Here is an 18,122-nt window from a genome sequence, read left to right on the forward strand (position 1 = left end):
CTTGTCTTTGGTTTTATAGTTACGAATTGTCAACAATTATAAGGAAACGAGCCACAAAACTCGAATAACCGTATCTTCTCTTCCCAAATTGTCCATTGTTGTGGACAATCTGAGCGTCAATTAGAGAGACATTACTATACTTGTCCATCGATGACGAGTTCTACAGGACTTTGATCTCTGTTGAATCGATTCTCACACATTCTTTTCAATACAAATGAGCAGGTTAAATTTAAATCAGTAAATCCACGCGCGCAATCAGCAACGCATAAATTTCATTCCGCGCAAAGATTCTCATCGGTAGACTGCGGATTCTATGCGTTCGTCGTAAAAGTGGGCAAGTAAAAAATACAGAGGTAAAATACTGTTGAGGGTATCGGTGAAGAACGTTACTTTCGATTTATTAAAACTATTAGAAGAAATACGTTGCTACTTCAATCTCGTGTTTCGCATTTAACCCTTCGCACTCGCGTGGCGATTCTGAGACATCGCTGAAGATAACTGTTACATTATCACAATGCTTGGATTTAAAAAAAAATTGTTAAATGTAACTGTTGTAAGAGTCGCAAGGCTCAATTTCATACTCGTGAAAAATGCACTTTGTCATATAGAATAAAAATACTACAAGTCAGCAGAGTTATTTTAGATTAAAATGGCTTTCGAGATTAATGCAGACCGTTTCTATTTTGCATAAAAATCCACAGTCTATCCGATATCAATCAGCCACGACTATCTCCAACAATCTCTCCTAAAAACCGAAACTTTCTCGGACCATTCTAAAAATCGTTAAACCCAATTGTCTCATCCCGGAGTACGCACTATCCGCAACTCCGAAGAATAGCGATCCAGAAGCATCTAGCCAGAACGATCTGCCACCGACAGACCGAGGTGGTACCATGCAGTCGGCTCGCTTGCAAGCGTTTTTATCCGCTCGGGTATTGCGGAGCAGCGTAACTGGGATAAGTCCTATTTAAAAACGTGACGAGAAAACCGGCAGCGTTCCTCCGGTTATAGCCGTCGGCTGAGAGAGAGAGAGAGAGAGAGAGAGAGAGAGAGAGAGAGAGAGACCCCCACGCGATCCTATTCGCATGCAAATCCGTTGGTCGACTTTATGCCGAGAGCCGGGAGAACGTTCTCTCCGTTTTTCCGATCCGCCTACCGGCTCCGCGGCGACCGGAGGAGGACATAACGATAAAAGGAGCGCGTATGGCAGCCGGGCCCGGGTGACGTAGGCCTCATTGGTATTCCCTGTTCGCAGGTGCAAGTGAATCTCCAGGCCAGCGTGCCGCAGCCGAGCTACGACAGCAACGGCGCCTCGTCGCCGGTCGAGGACGACATTGACGCAGCCTTGACGGACCTCCAGGTGACCCTCGAGGGCAGCAACATCAGCAACGGGCCCAGCGACATCACCCAGGTCCCGGAACTGTGCGATCATCTGCGGTTCTCGAAGCCGAAGCGGTTCACGCTGAAGGCGTTCAAACGCTACTGGGTCACCTGCCGGGACCTTCAGCTCAGGCTCTACAAAACCAGGGAGGAGACCAACAGCAGCGAGGCACCTGCCCACGTGATCAACCTGCGTGGATGCGAGGTCACGCCCGACGTGCATCTCTCCCAAGGACGATACGGCATCAGGCTAGAGGTGCCCAGCGCCGAGGGCATGACCGAGATGTGGATCAGATGCGACAACGTGAGTGCCGTGTGTGGGCTACGCCGTCGTCCGCACCCTCTCGCTCGCCCCTTTTTCCTTTCAGTTAGCCGCGCGTTGGCTAAAACATTCGATTCGCTGATTTTCGAACAACTGTTTTGTCATTTTACCATATGAGGAGAACTTCTAATTCTTCTTCTGATCAATGTTCAATATTTATTGTCACCGACCCTTGTTGATTTCCTCATCCCTTGTCTGTTTTAAATGCTGGTACAACAGAGACTTCCTTCACTCGAACATTTATTTTTACAATGTTCCGGTAACCGAGCATGTGTTCCGTTGTCTAATCAGTTTATTATTTAGATACGTTATCGTCTGGTAGAGAAACTGAATGAATAATAGAATAGAAGATGGATAGTAGAATAGAAGGTAGATAATAGAATGTTTGTAGATAATAGAATAGAAGATAGATAATAGAATGTTTGTAGATAATAGAATAGAAGATAGATAATAGAATAGAAGATAGATAATAAATGTTTGTGGATAATAGAATAGAAGATAGATAAGAGAATGTTTGTAGATAATAGAATAGTAGAAAGATAATAGAATTTTGTAGATAATAGAATAGAAGATAGATAATAAATGTTTGTGGATAATAGAATAGAAGATAGATAAGAGAATGTTTGTAGATAATAGAATAGTAGAAAGATAATAGAATTTTGTAGATAATAGAATAGAAGATAGATAATAAATGTTTGTGGATAATAGAATAGAAGATAGATAAGAGAATGTTTGTAGATAATAGAATAGTAGAAAGATAATAGAATTTTGTAGATAATAGAATAGAAGATAGATAATAAATGTTTGTGGATAATAGAATAGAAGATAGATAATAGAATGTTTGTAGATAATAGAATAGAAGATAGATAATAAATGTTTGTGGATAATAGAATAGAAGATAGATAATAGAATGTTTGTGGATAATAGAATAGAAGATAGATAATAGAATGTTTGTAGATAATAAAATAGAAGATAGATAATAGAATGTTTGTAGATAATAGAATAGAAGATAGATAATAGAATGTTTGTAGATAGTAGAATAGAAGATAGATAATAGAATGTAGATAATAGAATGTTTTGGTATCAGGATGTTACAAAAATAAACCTTCGGATAAGAGAATCTCTATTGTACTTTAGGTATTAAGTATTATCAACGGCGTAGGGTTTGTTCAGGATTTCTTTAACGAGATCCGGGCTTGATTAGAACAATTGCTTTTTCGTTTAATAATAAAGGAAACTCGTGGATGATGTCGACTTGTATTATTGCTAGGCCTCTTAGGTTCTCGAGGGTGACTATTCATCCCTTGTCTGGTTTTAGGTCTGTTATACCTACCGAGCAGCAATGGTGACTGGCGTGCTTCGATTCATAAGAGTGAACAGATAGAATTCAGATTTTGTAAAGTTTTACCTATAAAACTTGCATTAATAATGTAATTTGTTCGATCATTTCCCACGAAGAGGTCTCCGAATTTTCTAGTATCCTGAAATTAAAAAATTGAAAACCGGTCATTTTGGTGTTAAGGAAACTGTATGTAAATCGAAGAAAGTTCGAGACTCAGACCTCAGGCTTCATGTCACTCGGGCCTAATCGTACTCAGGTCGCACTCAATCGCACTCTGCGAAAAAAAAAGTATCCTTTCGTACTGCAAAGTTGACCGACACTAAGTTCAAATTGCATCGACCAATGCATATTTATTGGGAAGGAAGTGGTCTGCGAGCGAGCGGTATTAAACGACGAAGAAAATGTCAAAGAACGATGTAAAATTGCAAAAAGGAAGCGGGTATGACGAAGGTTTGGCCTGTTACAGGAGCAGCAGTACGCGAAGTGGATGGCAGCGTGTAGACTGGCGGCCAAGGGCCGCACCCTCGCTGATTCGTCCTACGAGAGCGAAGTGAATAGCATCATCGCTTTCCTGCAATTGCAGAGGCCCGCCCCCGCACCTGCGATCAATCCGACTGCCCTGGATATCGTTCCGGACGACTACGTTGCGCCCAGATTCGTCAAGAAGTTCAAAGGAAAAGTGTGTATTCGTTGAACATACACGATCACTTTGACTAGGAAAGATCATTTTTACTAATTGCAAATTTGTTGTACGTGCTTCAGTTGGTTCAGAGGATCCTGGAAGCGCACGCAAACGTGAAGGACCTCTCTCTGATCGAAGCCAAGCTGAATTATATAAAGGCGTGGCAGTCTTTGCCCGAGTATGGCATCGCACTGTTCGTGGTCAGGTTCACCGGGAAAAGCAAAGACGAGCTGTTGGGCATCGCCAATAACAGGCTGATGAGAATGGAGCTTCACAGTGGCGATCATTTGAAGACGTGGCGATACAATACCATGAAGGTCAGTGATCGCGACGATTTTCCATTTACGCTTTTCACTTTTCCGGATGTTAGTGCAGCATTAACGGTACATTATTCATTGTCAAATCAATAATATCCTCTCTGCGCGTTTTACAGGCCTGGAATGTGAACTGGGAGGTGAAGCACATGATGGTACAGTTCGAGGAGGAGAACATAATCTTCGAGTGTCAATCAGCGGACTGCAAAGTGGTCCACGAGTTCATCGGGGGCTACATATTCCTCTCGATGCGCTCCAAGGAAGTCAACCAAACGCTGAACGAGGAGATGTTCCACAAACTAACCGGCGGATGGATTTAAAATTCCCGTGGATACAACCGTAAAGAAAAGAATATCTTTTTCCAAGTCTTCGCTCGACGAAGTCTCGATATGCAAATTATTTTCGGAAATAGAGAAAAAGAGAGAGAGAGAGAGAGCAGAGAGAAATCTCCGATCTGAAACGGCGACACACTTGTTGGCTGACACGTTTGTAAAAATAACGAGATCTATGCTTAGACACGCTTTACTCTAGAATTTGTAAATAGGTGAACAAGTTGTCCGGTGCGCAACTGTCAGGGATCCTGACAGGAGACAGGACTCTCGCGGGAGTCCACGTCGGATCCGTTGGCAATTAATCGACCGCGCGACTCCGAGATACCACGTTGATAGTCTTCGCTACTTTTGTACATGACGATGACACGCAGTTCTTATCCGCCGAGCATCTTGTAATGGAACACACGTAGCTCGTGTAACCGAGCGAAACACGCACAACGACCATGCAATACCCGAAACCGCGCCCTTTTCTACACGCGACGCCGTTGATTAAGGTCATGAACGAATTAATATTTTTAGATAAGCATGCCTAATACCCTTCCCCGACCCCCCGATTCCTTCCGGAGAGTCCTCTCGATGATTTTGAGGCCGGCTGTGCCCGGGTCGATCTCCCTCGGGCAAATACATGTATTTTTATTTTCACGGCATGGGGTGCTATGCCGGGCGAGATCGACCTACGGCCCGCGGCCGTCATATTGAATCGTGTAAATTATTTGTTGTTTTAATGTAAACTATATATATATATATATTATATATATTATTAAACATATTTACCTGTACCGTTGCATACTATCTATCTACTTATAGCGGTCACGTTGCCGAACGTGTAATCAGAAAAACTATAGTTTTGTATATTGATAGGCGCTAGATGTACAATAAACTTAATTATTATTAACGCGTCTCCGTTCACTTTACACCTATCTTCTCGGTTGGGTCGTCTCGCCTGATAATGGCTTGGAGGATGACGAATGGCGTCGGAAAGCGCATTTGGACGTAATTTGTTACCCTGAAGTAATGTGTTAAACAGTTCCGTGGTGCGGCAATGTCGTCGTAAGATTTTAAGGGGATCTTGTGTCGAAGATTTTACCCTGATATAAAAACCAAAAAAAGACACCTATCTTCTGGAGACGTTTATTGTTACTGCTAAATGTTTACTTGACTAAAAGTTCTGATCGTTTACCTCAGTATCTTTAATATCAAATGATAATGGTCGAGTTTCGACTGGCGATGCGGAGAAAAGGGGTATAAAATCGATAAATTCTTTATTAAAGTATGCACTATTAAAAACCATGTATAGGATCGACAATAATCAGGGAAGTAAAAATAAAATGAATTCTAAACACCGTCGTCTTTGGCGGCGCCCGGTTTCCGGGCGCCTCGTCGACGTTCGACGCACGAATAACGATGCTGGTTCATCCTTGTGGTCCTGACTGGTTTTCTCTTCACTCGACGGCAGACAGCTGCGCGTTTTTCCTCGGACTGTCAGTGGATTTGAAAGCGCTGCCCTGGCCGTGAATCTCGGAATTCTTGAAGGACGACAGACCTCTCAGAACTACAGGCACGTTGCAGCCACCTGCGGCCCCGGCTCCGACCAAATTGCCACCGGTCCCACACATCTGACGATCAACGAAACTTGTTCAAATTGCTTAGAACCAGTTTGCCGTGAAGCAAAGAATTTTTTAAATTCTAAATGTTCACGGATCACGTTAAATATGAACAGACTAAACGTGACTTCAATATTTTCAATATTTCAACCCTTTGCACTGGAAACTACTTTAACTCTGAATCCAAAATAATTTGTCCGACCTGTAGTGTTTCTATTTTGATTAATAAGTTAATAATTTTAGTAATAGTTAATAGTTATACTAATTTTTGGTATATAATTCAATATCCCCTTATTAATTAACATCAATCGTCTATTAGCTTCCTTATAATTTACATTAACTAAATAAAATAACCCAGAGAGAGAGAGAGAGAGAGAAGAACATAAAACATGGCCTACTATCATAATATAACACCCCTTAGCACTAACTTCACAAAATGTTAATATACTTTTAACTAATAATCCTATATGAACTACTGAAGAATAAGCCACTAAAAGCTTCATATCTAATTGCCGTAAACAATTTAAACCTAAAATAATTGAACCTAATAAACAATAAATAATAACTCATCTATTTGAGTTTAATAAAGATTTATCAAATACTACTAATATCCGTGATATCCCATAAGTATCCATTTTTAATCAAATTGAAGCTAAAATTGTAGACCCAAAAACAGGAACCTCGACATGAGCTTTTATACGACTTAGTGCATTTCATGAATGTGACATTGAGTTTTTGGACTGGTTCATCAGTTAATAGTATCAATAGTTTTCTAAATATAAATTTTGATAATGTGAAAATTATTTCGGTATCATTCGAATGCAAAGGGGAAATTATTCCAGTAGAAACAGAAGTTACAAGATAATACCATTAAAAATAAAAGTTTAAAAATAATCTATTAACACTAAACCTACCAAGCATTGATAATAATAATAATAATAATAATAATAATAATAATAATAATAATAATAATAATAATAATAATAATAATAATAATAATAATAATAATAATAATAATAATAATAATAATAATAATAATAATAATAATAATAATAATAATAATAATAATAATAATAATAATAATATAATAATAATAATATAATAATAATAAGCATTAATGTACTGCTTCACAAAAGTGAGAAGACCGAATTTATTTAGTATTTGTAAAGTTTTTATTATAAAACTTGCTCCAATAATATAACTTATTCAAGCGTTTTTCACGAAAGAGTCTCGGAACTTTGCAGAATTGCAAAATAAGAAAGCGGTCACTTTGACCGCGGTAGGTTTAGTGTTGAAATAAGATTGATACGGGGCACATTCTAATTTTGTGTGTACAGAGAATTAAAAAAGATTGCTATCCGTCTAAACGTGTCTCACAGAGTGTAAAAGAGACCCACCCAATATCGCTTGAGGATTTAAGCATAGGTTAAACAAGCGTCCTCGAGTGCTGTGATGAAATCAAGATGCGTATCTCGTGTTTATTAATTCAAAGCCCGAGTACTTATTATGTAGTGCTAGTGAGAGAAGCATTATGATGTTCGCAGGCTCTAGGGACCTCTATTTTTAACTCGCCACCCCGACCTCTCCCTTCGTCTTTCGCCGAGAGCCGCCGAGCTTCCCTAACTATTCTTCTCTTCGGGTCTAACTAATTTCGTGAATTTTCGATTCGAGCTCTACATCTCTCGATATTTACGAAAAACTGTTAGCGGCGGCCATCTTGTGTCGTCTTGCTCGTGACATTGACACCACTCTCTGGCCGAATATTGCAAATATCTCCGCAATAACTGCAAAACGGATATTTCTACAACCGAAGTCCAGTCGTTTAATCTTTTTGCAATCTAAATTTTCCACTTGCGAACTCTGCACACTTCGATATTAAAGCGTCAGTTTTAGCGGATGTAAACCTCTAAAACTAATACACGTATATGGCTTTTCTTCTATGCGTGGGTTGTCATAGTGTGCGGCGGCGTCGCTCCCTTAAATCCTGTAATCATTTCGCTGGCCTCGTAATACTTTTTCACTGGTCACAAAATTTTATGCTACCCCTAGGCAATGTGCTCCACAGATAAAATAACCTTGCCTATAGTACATAATAAATCTTCTAAAAAATTCAGGTACATTGAAAATAAAATGGCCGAGGCATCGTCGACTCTGCAGTCTAGCCACGCATTAATCTTCGACTTTTTGAATGACACTATCGTCGGGGAAAAGTATTAATACCTTCCTAAAAATTTACTTTTATAAATTTTGTTATATATTCGAGAGAAATTTCTTTGAATTTCTCAAATTTCACCGGTTTTCTCCCGCTAGCGTGTTAAATGATTGTAGGCAAATAAAGATCAAATAAAGAGTAAATAAATCATAAGAGTAAATAAAGAATAAATTTATGTTCACCGACGAGCTGAGCACGAGCCGAGCGGATCGATAGAAATTATTATTAACTATTATATAATAATAATAATAATAATAATAATAATAATGATAATGATAATGATAGTGATAGTGATAGTGATAGTGATAGTGATAGTGATAGTGATAGTGATAGTGATAGTGATAGTGATAGTGATAGTGATAGTGATAGTGATAGTGATAGTGATAATGATATAATGATAATAATAATAATAATAATAATAAAATTAATGATAATAATTAAAATCAATAATACAAAATAATAATAAACCCGCTCGACCCGGGTTCATCGGTTCGTATAAATGGACCTTGAATCGTTGAAACGAAGGACAATGATAGCCCACCTGCGAATGAATAGGCGGTGCCGAGTGCACGAGCCTCCCCGAAAGCGATCCGGTCTTCTCCTTTTTGGCGCGGACCCACTCGTGCGCCAGCACCCTCTCCAAAGTCAGCCTCAAAGTGATATCCGGCTCGAGGATATGCTTGACGATGTTCTTGGCCAGGGCAGAGACGGTCTCCCTGATTCGCGAGCGGAACATCCAGTTCCTGGACATCTGGTTTTTCAGCAGCTTCTTCAGGTTCTTGTCGTCGAACGGCATCGACGCGTTCAGCATCACGAACAGGATGATCCCGAGGGACCAGACGTCTGCCAGCTTCGGGTTGTACGGCGTGCCGGAGACCACTTCCGGTGCCGCGTACGCGGCCGAGCCGCAGTACGTGTTGCTGAGTACCCGCCTTCCAGCCTGATCCACGCAAAATCTCGCGAACCCGAAGTCCGCCAGCTTCACGTTGAACTTCCTCGACAGAAGGATGTTCTCGCATTTCAGGTCACGGTGCGCGATGTTCTTCCCGTGCAGGTAATGCAGGCCGGATGCCATCTGCCTGAACCAGAGCTTCGACTGTTGCTCCGGCACCACGCCGTTTCGCAGAACGAAGTCGAGAAGGTCGCCATTGTCCGCGTACCGCATGAAGATGAACACCCTGGGACCGCGTTGCAGTATACTGTGCACCTGCAACGGTAATTCCCGGTCGAGTCGCGTCGATTCGCGAGAGCTGCACACACGCTCGGCTGGGTCCGTGGGACCCGTTTAACACGTTCCGTGCCGAGCTTTTTTTACTCGAATCTTCACACTTTGATATTTTACTAAAACTTGTGGTATTACGTGCAATTATTAATTCTCGTACACATAACAACGTAACAAAAACTTATCAACGCCCATTCTTGCGGTGGAAATTGATTCTTCGGTTCTAAATTTCTTGTAAACAATTTGTTCAGTTCACTAAGTAAACATGCAAGCGTGTACCATCGATGGTACACGTGGCACGGAACGTGTTAACCCCTTGCCGTGCCATTTAGCTCGACGAAGCTCGGGCCCAAGTGTTACGCGTCAACGCGTGGTAAACCGATCGGACTGATGCGCGAGAAAGGTCGCAATACGAGTCGAAATGTAAAGGCCTCTGATACGAGATTCGTGACCAACTCTGGTGGCGTACCGATAGAAACTAACATTCGATCACGACCTCGGCTCGTGATGTTTACGTTTGGCCCGACGATCTATTCGCGAGCCTGGCTCGTCGTATTCGTGTTTGGGCCAAAATTTTCATCGCGAGTCAGACTCGTTAACCCTTTCGCGCCGAGCGCCGCATATATGCGGCATCGAAATGAAGTGTACACAGAAGACGCGGACGTGTAATTTGTAGCAAAAATGATCAAAGAACGGATTCGCGGTACGAGTGCAAAGATTGCGATGTTGGCCTTTGCATAGATCCTTGCTTTCAAATATATCGCACAGAATTATATTATTAGTTCTTACATATTATTATCTTTTAATAATTTTTGTCTCGTCATTAATTATATCAAACATTTAATCGTTAGGCTTTGTAATTATATAAATACCTATGTTACCTATAATTTTGTAAGTCTTTTTAAATTAAAAATGTAAATATACTTGTCACATCGGAGCAACGATTGTTTTATTCGGCACAGTTATTATTCAAGACTTGGAACAACATATATACAGAAACCACGCGCGCCGTGCATATTTCCGGAGCGAGTTTCCGTTCGGTGACGGTGTTTCGGCGGATGGAGCTGCCGTAGCGAAAGGGTTAAAGCACGGCAAGTGGTTAAAAATTCCACGACGATTCGAAACGAAATTCTAATATCCGAGAAAGCGTTGTGGCGGACCAGACATAATAAAAGCCACGTCCTACAAAAGCGGGGTGTGCAGATGCCTTTTTCGGGTTTGCCCGACGCGAGGCGTACACACCGCCATTAACACGTTCCGTACCACGTGTACCATCGATGGTACACGCTTGCATGTTTACTTAGTGAACTGAACAAATTGTTTACAAGAAATTTAGAACCGAAGAATCAATTTCCACCGCAAGAATGGGCGTTGATAAGTTTTTGTTACGTTGTTATGTGTACGAGAGTTAATAATTGCACGTAATACATCAAGTTTTAGTAAAATATCAAAGTGTGAAGATTCGAGTAAAAAAAGCTCGGCACGGAACGTGTTAAACAGTAAAAACGACGAGACACAGCTACGGACCTTAGGTTCCGGATCATCCCGGTCGGAAAATCTTCGGGAAAGGCCTTCGCCCTTCCCAAGGATCTTCCCTTACCAATTTTAACACTTCCACGACCGCGCTTGGAAGCTGAAAAATTTTCATAAAATGAAAATATTCGATTCAACCAAAATTATGAAGCAAACTTATACGGCATCGATCACTTCTTCAGCATTCGTACCTCTTGCAAATCTTAATAAAATGAAGCAATCATATTTCATTTTTGATTAATCGTCCATTCGATCGTCGACCGACTGAATTTGAAACGGGTAGATCTCCCCGTTCGTTTGGCTAAGTGTTAACACTTTCACAACCGCACGTTATTAACCCTTTCGCTACTACGGACCACTATAGTGGCTTTCCATATGATGCCACTGAGGTACTACGGACCACTATAGTGGCTTTCCATTTGGTGCCACTGAGGTACTACAGATCACTATAGTGGCTTTCCATAAGATGCATTATATTGCATAATGTTATTTCCTCTCATACTGTAAATTAAAGAGCGCATGCTAAGACGATATAAAATACCCTGGAATACCCTTTATTTATAAATACCCTTTGGAGAAAAATTTTTTCGTTCGAAAAATTCATTCAATTCAAACAGCTTAGGTTCTCCGCCGACCGCCGCGGAGTACCGACTTCCGCTGACGATCGCCGTCGCGTAGCGTGCAGTGATGTCGCAGCGCTCTGTTCAGCAGAAGTACCGCGACGGAGAATCCGCCCGTAGCGAAAGGGTTAAAACACGTTCCGTGCCATGTGTACCATCGATGGTACATGCTTACATGTTTCTTTAATGCGTTAACAAAATAGTTTGTAGCAAATATAGAACCGAAGAATTAATTCTACCGCAAGAATGGGTCATGATAAGTTTGTTTTATTATTACATACGATGATTAATAATTACATATAATATATCAAGTTTTAGTAAAATATCAAATGGCCAGCGTGAAAAGTCGAGTAAAAACAACTCGGCATAGAACGTGTTAAGAAAAGTTTTGCAAATGGCTTGCCACTGGTACCACGTGGGAGTCACCGGCAAATAGCGACTGGTCTACCAATGACACCGCACGAGTGTCACCGGCATACAACGACTGGCCTGCCCATGACACCGCAGTGGTGTCAGCGGTTGTGAAAGTGTTAATACGCTCTCCCCGATAAATACGAGGACCTCTCGACCGGGAGACGTTAGTTAGTTTTTCCAGTTTTCCTCCGACTCTCGACGCGTTCGTATCTCTGTCTCGTCCGTCGCTCGCTTACCTTTTACTTTTTACGTATTTTCAAACACACCGCACCCCATCGCCTTTTTTGTTACAAGTTGCATTCAAGCTCTCGTTACGTAAAACCAAAAGCTCTCTCGGATTATTTTATAGAAACCGTCGCAGTAGCCCCTGCGACAAAGCGTATTTCAGATCGTCGGTTACCGCGCGGTAAGTTCGGGGCGGATTCGAGGATCGTGGCGGCACAATGTCGATCTGTGGCGGACCAGACATAAATGCCACGTCCTCCAAAAGCGGGGTGTGCAGATGCCTTTTTCGGGTTTACCCGACGCGAGGCGTACACACCGCTATAAAACAGTAAAAACGACGAGACACAGCTACGGACCTTAGGTTCCGGATCATCCCGGTCGGAAAATCTTCGGGAAAGGCCTTCGCCCTTCCCAAGGACTTTCCCTTACCAATTTCAATACGCTCTCCCCAATAAATACGAGGACCTCTCGACCGGGAGACGTTAGTTAGCTAGTTTTCCTCCGACTCTCGACGTGTTCATATTTCTGTCTCATCCGTCACTCGTTTACCTTTACCTTTTACACACTGTACCCCATCGCTTTTTTGTTACAAGTTATATTAAAGTTCTCGTTATATAATGTTGAAATTTTAGCCTCGAACAAAAATTAATCTATAGTTTACTTAGTAAGATATCTTCAGTTAAGATATCGGTTTACATTTCGCCGGCTCCGTCAGCGGGCAGCGACGGTGACGTAATCTGTATATATTAGATGCCGCGATACATCATCGCCGGTACCTTTTGATGTACATCGGTCCCAGCGTCACGTATACAATGTAAGACGCGACAAATAAAACGTCTCTGATTGGTGGACACGACGAACCCAAAAAGGGTATAAAAGAAGCGTTTCTTCTTACCGGACAGTTAGTAGAGTTTGATCGCTCGATCGGTTTCGCTCATATACCTTCTCTCATTAAACAGAATAAATAAAGTCCTTTTAAGCAAAGTATTAGAATCATATTCATTTTCATTCCATAATCCCAACATATAAAAACCAAAAAAACTCTCTCGGATTATTTTATATAAACCGTCGCAGTAACCCCTGCGACAAAGATCGAACAGCGTCCTTACTTGGATGAGATGGGGATTCTCGATCTTGGTAAGGATCTCGAGTTCACGGGGGAAAAACTTGTTCAAAAAGTCCTCGGGCGCTTTCTCTTTGTCGAATATCTTGCACGCCAATCGCAATTTCTTCGAGCTCGTCCCGTCGACGTATTCGGCCAGGTGCACGGTCGCGTACGAGCCCTGACACGTTAGACAAGATGCGACGATCAGCTAGCTAGTCGTTTAGGCGTTCCGAGCGGATTTATGATCGCTGCGAAACCGAAGTTCTCTGTTGCACCTGTCGACGTTCTCTGTCTCGACGCGCGAAACGAACGAGAAACGTAGGAATCGTCGTATTTGGCGCGATCGAGCATTCGTCAAGTATTAGGTCGACCGGAAAGTTCTGTCCGTTTTGGAATTGAAATATGCAACGATATCAGGGTGTCCCATAAGTTCCTTCCGCGCCGCGCTACGAATGACTTTAACTGGCTGTGTTTATATAAACACGTGGGCTTATCTCTTGGCTGTTCAGGGTATCGGTTGCAGTCGTCCCAGAGCTCTTTTATAGTATGTTTGTTTTTAACCCTTTTAGCACCGAACGACGGTGCTTTAGCACTCGCCAAAAATACCAACGACGATATATCGTTGCGCCTCTGTTAGAGCCTTATTATACTCATCACAAAAGATCTGTGTTTAAGTATAACTTCATAAAATGTTAAAATGGTTCATATTCGATGCAACACAAGTGAAAAAATGTTTATTAGATCAACTTTTTGTTATATCTTATGTTGTTTCGTGCCGAGGGTCTGTATATGCCAGAGTGAATCTTTCACGAATTTCAGGAAAGTAAATGTTGAAAACGATAGCCAATATAACCCGCGCCCGTTATTTTCGGAAATACCCGGCCCTAAACATTTGCCACCGAACATATCCAAACCAATAGAATATTTCGATTTATTTTTTACGTACCAATTTCTGAACATGTTGATTTTTTCTATGTGCAATTACGTTTTGAAAAAGAGAAATTACTTTGTACGATTTTTATTGTCTTCTACTTATGTTATTCTTATGATTTTTAACAAATATCGAAACTTCATTGGTATTGATTTATTCTCCATTCCTTTCGCAATATGCTGCTTTTCGAATTTTGTAAATATCACGCCTACTTTGGTTTTTACGAGCATTTTCGCAAACCTCTACAAATTCGCCGATTCGGCCCAGTATTCTTCGCCTAGGTACGCTTCTTTCGCTCGGTGCTAAAAGGGTTTAAAAAAGTGTTAGGGCAAAGGACACTGCAAACGAGATTTGTACCGTTTACAGCGATGGTTCTACGACCATTAGGACAGTCCGCGATTGATTTGAGAGATTTAGAGCTGGCAATTTTGATTTGAAAGACCAAGACCGCAGCGGCCGTCCAACAACGACGGACGCGGACCTTGTCAAAGATATGCTCGCTGAAAATTCGCGATATAGTGTGCGCGAGATAGCGGATGCCACTAACATACCCAGGAAAACGGTACATAAGCATTTAACACGTTCCGTGCCGAGCTTTTTTTCCTCGAATCTTCATACTTTGATATTTTACTAAAACTTGATGTATTACGTGCAATTATTAATTCTCGTACACATGACAACGTAACAAAAACTTATCAACGCCCATTCTTGCGGTGGAAATTGATTCTTCGGTTCTAAATTTCTTGTAAACAATTTGTTCAGTTCACTAAGTAAACATGCAAGCGTGTACCATCGATGGTACACGTGGCACGGAACGTGTCAATCACACCGTCGATAGGTGTTGACACCAGCCTTACGAACCCGCGTCTCTACGTGCGATTTGCTTCTCCAACGACATGGAAGAAATCCTTTCCTAAAGAGACTTGTCACTGGAGACGAGACTTGGATTTCATAGCAAAATGTGCATCGAAGACGAACTTGGTCAAAAGGAAATGGTCCCTCAATTGTTGCGAAGTCAGGACTTCGTCCGAAGAAAGTTCTTTCGCGCGTTTGGTGGGACTGGAAAGGCGTAGTCTACCACGAACTCCTTTCTCAAGGTGAAACGATCGATTCGGCTAAATATTGTAATCAACTCGACGAATCGAAAGCCACCATAGCAGAAAAACGGCCAGAATTGGCGAACCGACGCGGCGTCGTTTTTCATCGCGACAACGCAAAACCGCGTGTCGCGTTGTTCGTAAGACAAAAATGATTGCAGTTCGATTGGAACGTTCTATCTCATCCTCCGTACTCTTCAGACATTGCTCCATCTCGATTATTACTTGTCCTTCTCGTTCAAAAATTCTCTACGTGAAAAACGGTTTAAATTCGTAAGCGAGATAAAAACGCACCTTGAACAGTATTTTGCAAATAAGCCTCGACAATTTTGGAAAGAGGGCATAATGAGGCTTCCTGAGAGATGGAAGAAGGTTATAGAACAGAACGGTTCATATATATCATGATAAATCCATCTTAAACAAAAAATATCGTGTATTCATTTCGCATCAAAAAAAGGGAAGAAACTTATGGGACACCCTAATATGTATGCAACAAGGGATTGTTGCATTATTCCCTTGTTAATAAATAATGTAAATGCAATAACGTAACAACATTATACATTATACAGTATACGATTCATTGTGGCTGATATAGGATCGCAATCAACGCCGAGTAAGCTTAACTTTACCCTCAACTGGACGCATAATCTTCCGACTATATTGTTACAATTAACGCAGCAGTCAGTGTCGAATCCGATTCGACGCACGACCGCAAAGGATCAATGCTTCGCGCGACTTCCGACTGTCCGCTTGTATTAGGTCTACCGGAAAGTTCTGTCCGTTTTTGAATTGAAATATAACACGATTTTCATACGTTTAATAATATTTATCGTAGAATATACTTTCCATCGTTACTTATGACTTCTTGCCAGCGCGATGGCGACTTGTAAATGCCAGTTTTAAAAAATGATTTATTTTTAGAGGCGAACAACTCAACCAGTGCTTGGTTGACGTCAGCTTCGGTTTTGAATTTTTTTTCCTGTAAAATGTTTGCAAAGAGAGAAACAAGTGATAATCGGAGGGTGCTAGGTCCGGGGAGTGTGGTGGATGCGACAGAATTTCCCGGCCTAGCTCTGCGATTTTCTGACGAGTCGCCAAAGCAGCGTGTGGTCTGGCATTATCATCGGTGGCCATGTTTTCACGATCGCGTCTCGCTTAATAACGACATGAGACATCTTTGTTTCAGTTTATTTAGGAAAGTACATGTGCGTAAATGCAACGATAAAGAAAGATAGTCGTATACGTCTCAAATCAACATGTGCATATGTATTGAAACTTGAAGTGACACTATCGGACAGAACTTTCCGGTAGACCTAATATATCTTGAATAAAATTTCTAGAACGATATTCATTTTAGAACGGTATCGTAAATACATATAGTAATGTCTCCCTAACTGACGCTCGGATTGTGCACGAAAATGGACAATTTGGGAAGAGGAGATACGATTATTCGAGCCTTGTAAGCCGTTTTTTATAATTGCTGACAATTCGTAACTATAAAAACAAATCGCAAGGCTCACGAATAATCGTACCTCGTCTTCCCAAATTGTCCATTTTCGTGGACAATCCGAGCGTCAATTAGAGAGGCATTACTGAACATTCTTATATGAAAGCCATTGCATCCTGTACACGGTATATACGGCGAAGAGTTGATCGAACCGTGAATTTCATCGAAAAGAAAACTCCAGGAGAGCGGATTTGCGGAGTGCGACAGGTGCTCGGTTAAAAATGTCCCCGCGGTGACATCTTCGTTTCAGTTTATTTAGGAGAGTACATGTGCGTAAATGCAACGATAAAGAGAGATAGATAGTCATATTGTATATCTCAAATCAACATCTGCGTATGGATTGAAACTTGAAGTGACACTGTCGGACAGAACTTTCCTAATATACCTAATATATTCGGCGTGCATCGCCTAAACGCGACACACCGTCGCGGTTACAAATCGCCGGTACACGTTCGAGCACGCGGAAAAATAAGGGCATAAAACGCGCGACCGAAAGAAGAGCGAGGGATAATCGACGGAGGTTGAAAACGGGACTGAGAAAGAAAAAAGAAAAGGAAAAAAAGGGAAAAAGAAACGTGCAATTTCTGGTTAACGAAGGGTGGAGTGGAGTCCGGGCGAGATCAAAGGCGGCGCGAAGTTCAAAAAGAAAGGAGCCCCGTTACGGAGCCGCGCGATAGAAACAGGTGCAGGAGAAGTGGAAGAGGTTAACGAACAGGTGGGGTGAAGAGAGAGGGTTGGGGGTAATATAACCTGTCCGATCTTTTTGCCAATCAGATAGCCCCGCTGCTCAAGAGCGTTCACCTCCGAATTTCGGGGGCTGAGTCGCGTGGCCATGCCGCAGGATCTTCATTGGACTTTCGAGGCTGATAACAGACGAACTTGTTCTCTGTCTCTCCTCGTGTTCCCACGTTCCTGGCCTCTACTCTCCGCTCTCCCTCCGGTCGTCTCTCTCCCTCTGTTTTCACGCTGTTTCTTGTTCGTCGATTACGGCGAAACTTGTGGTTTTTTTCTCGTGGTCCTTGACACACGGTTGCTCGCAGCTTCCTCGAAATTCGACCGAACTCTTGTTGGAACGAACGCGCGGGCACGCGTATAGGGCCCCCTTTGCAGCCGACGATCAGCTCCGTCGGGATTGTGTTACGTCGACGAACCCCTGTCCGGGTGTCGTTTTGTCATGTCAGAAGGCTGCGTGCACTAGAATTTTGAGCGTCGTAGACCAGCTTGTGCCTGGCACGGAACGGAGCAGAGAGAAAGATCCGTGTTTCATTCGAACACAGCCA

The 18,122-nt window shown here is 42.0% G+C and overlaps 2 protein-coding genes across 3 annotated transcripts in view; one reads left to right on the forward strand and one right to left on the reverse strand.

The window, feature by feature from the left end:
* Positions 1-5,267, forward strand: part of LOC117217565 (unc-112-related protein) — a 132,728-nt gene extending 127,461 nt beyond the window's left edge. Inside the window, exons 5-8 of the mRNA XM_033465252.2 lie at positions 1,256-1,684; positions 3,511-3,723; positions 3,807-4,043; positions 4,160-5,267. Of these exons, the coding sequence (XP_033321143.2) occupies positions 1,256-1,684; positions 3,511-3,723; positions 3,807-4,043; positions 4,160-4,360 (1,080 nt within the window). The 3' untranslated portion in view covers positions 4,361-5,267. The remainder of the gene's footprint in view (positions 1-1,255; positions 1,685-3,510; positions 3,724-3,806; positions 4,044-4,159) is intronic.
* Positions 5,268-5,617: 350 nt separating this feature from the next.
* On the reverse strand, positions 5,618-18,122 carry Tssk (Testis-specific serine/threonine kinase). 2 transcript variants are annotated; one of them, XM_033465254.2, is made up of 4 exons: positions 17,644-18,122; positions 13,312-13,485; positions 8,730-9,395; positions 5,618-5,988 (listed from the first exon to the last, which is right to left on the reverse strand). In XM_033465254.2, exons 1-4 carry the CDS (start codon positions 17,674-17,676, stop codon positions 5,815-5,817), a joined length of 1,047 nt encoding a protein of 348 aa, XP_033321145.1. In that variant the 5' UTR covers positions 17,677-18,122; the 3' UTR covers positions 5,618-5,814. The 2 variants fall into 2 exon arrangements, with proteins under 2 accessions (XP_033321145.1, XP_033321144.1); XM_033465253.2 differs by having other exon boundaries at positions 17,593-18,122.

Source organism: Megalopta genalis, chromosome 8, assembly GCF_051020955.1.
Source record: "Megalopta genalis isolate 19385.01 chromosome 8, iyMegGena1_principal, whole genome shotgun sequence".
Taxonomy (NCBI): domain Eukaryota; kingdom Metazoa; phylum Arthropoda; class Insecta; order Hymenoptera; family Halictidae; genus Megalopta; species Megalopta genalis.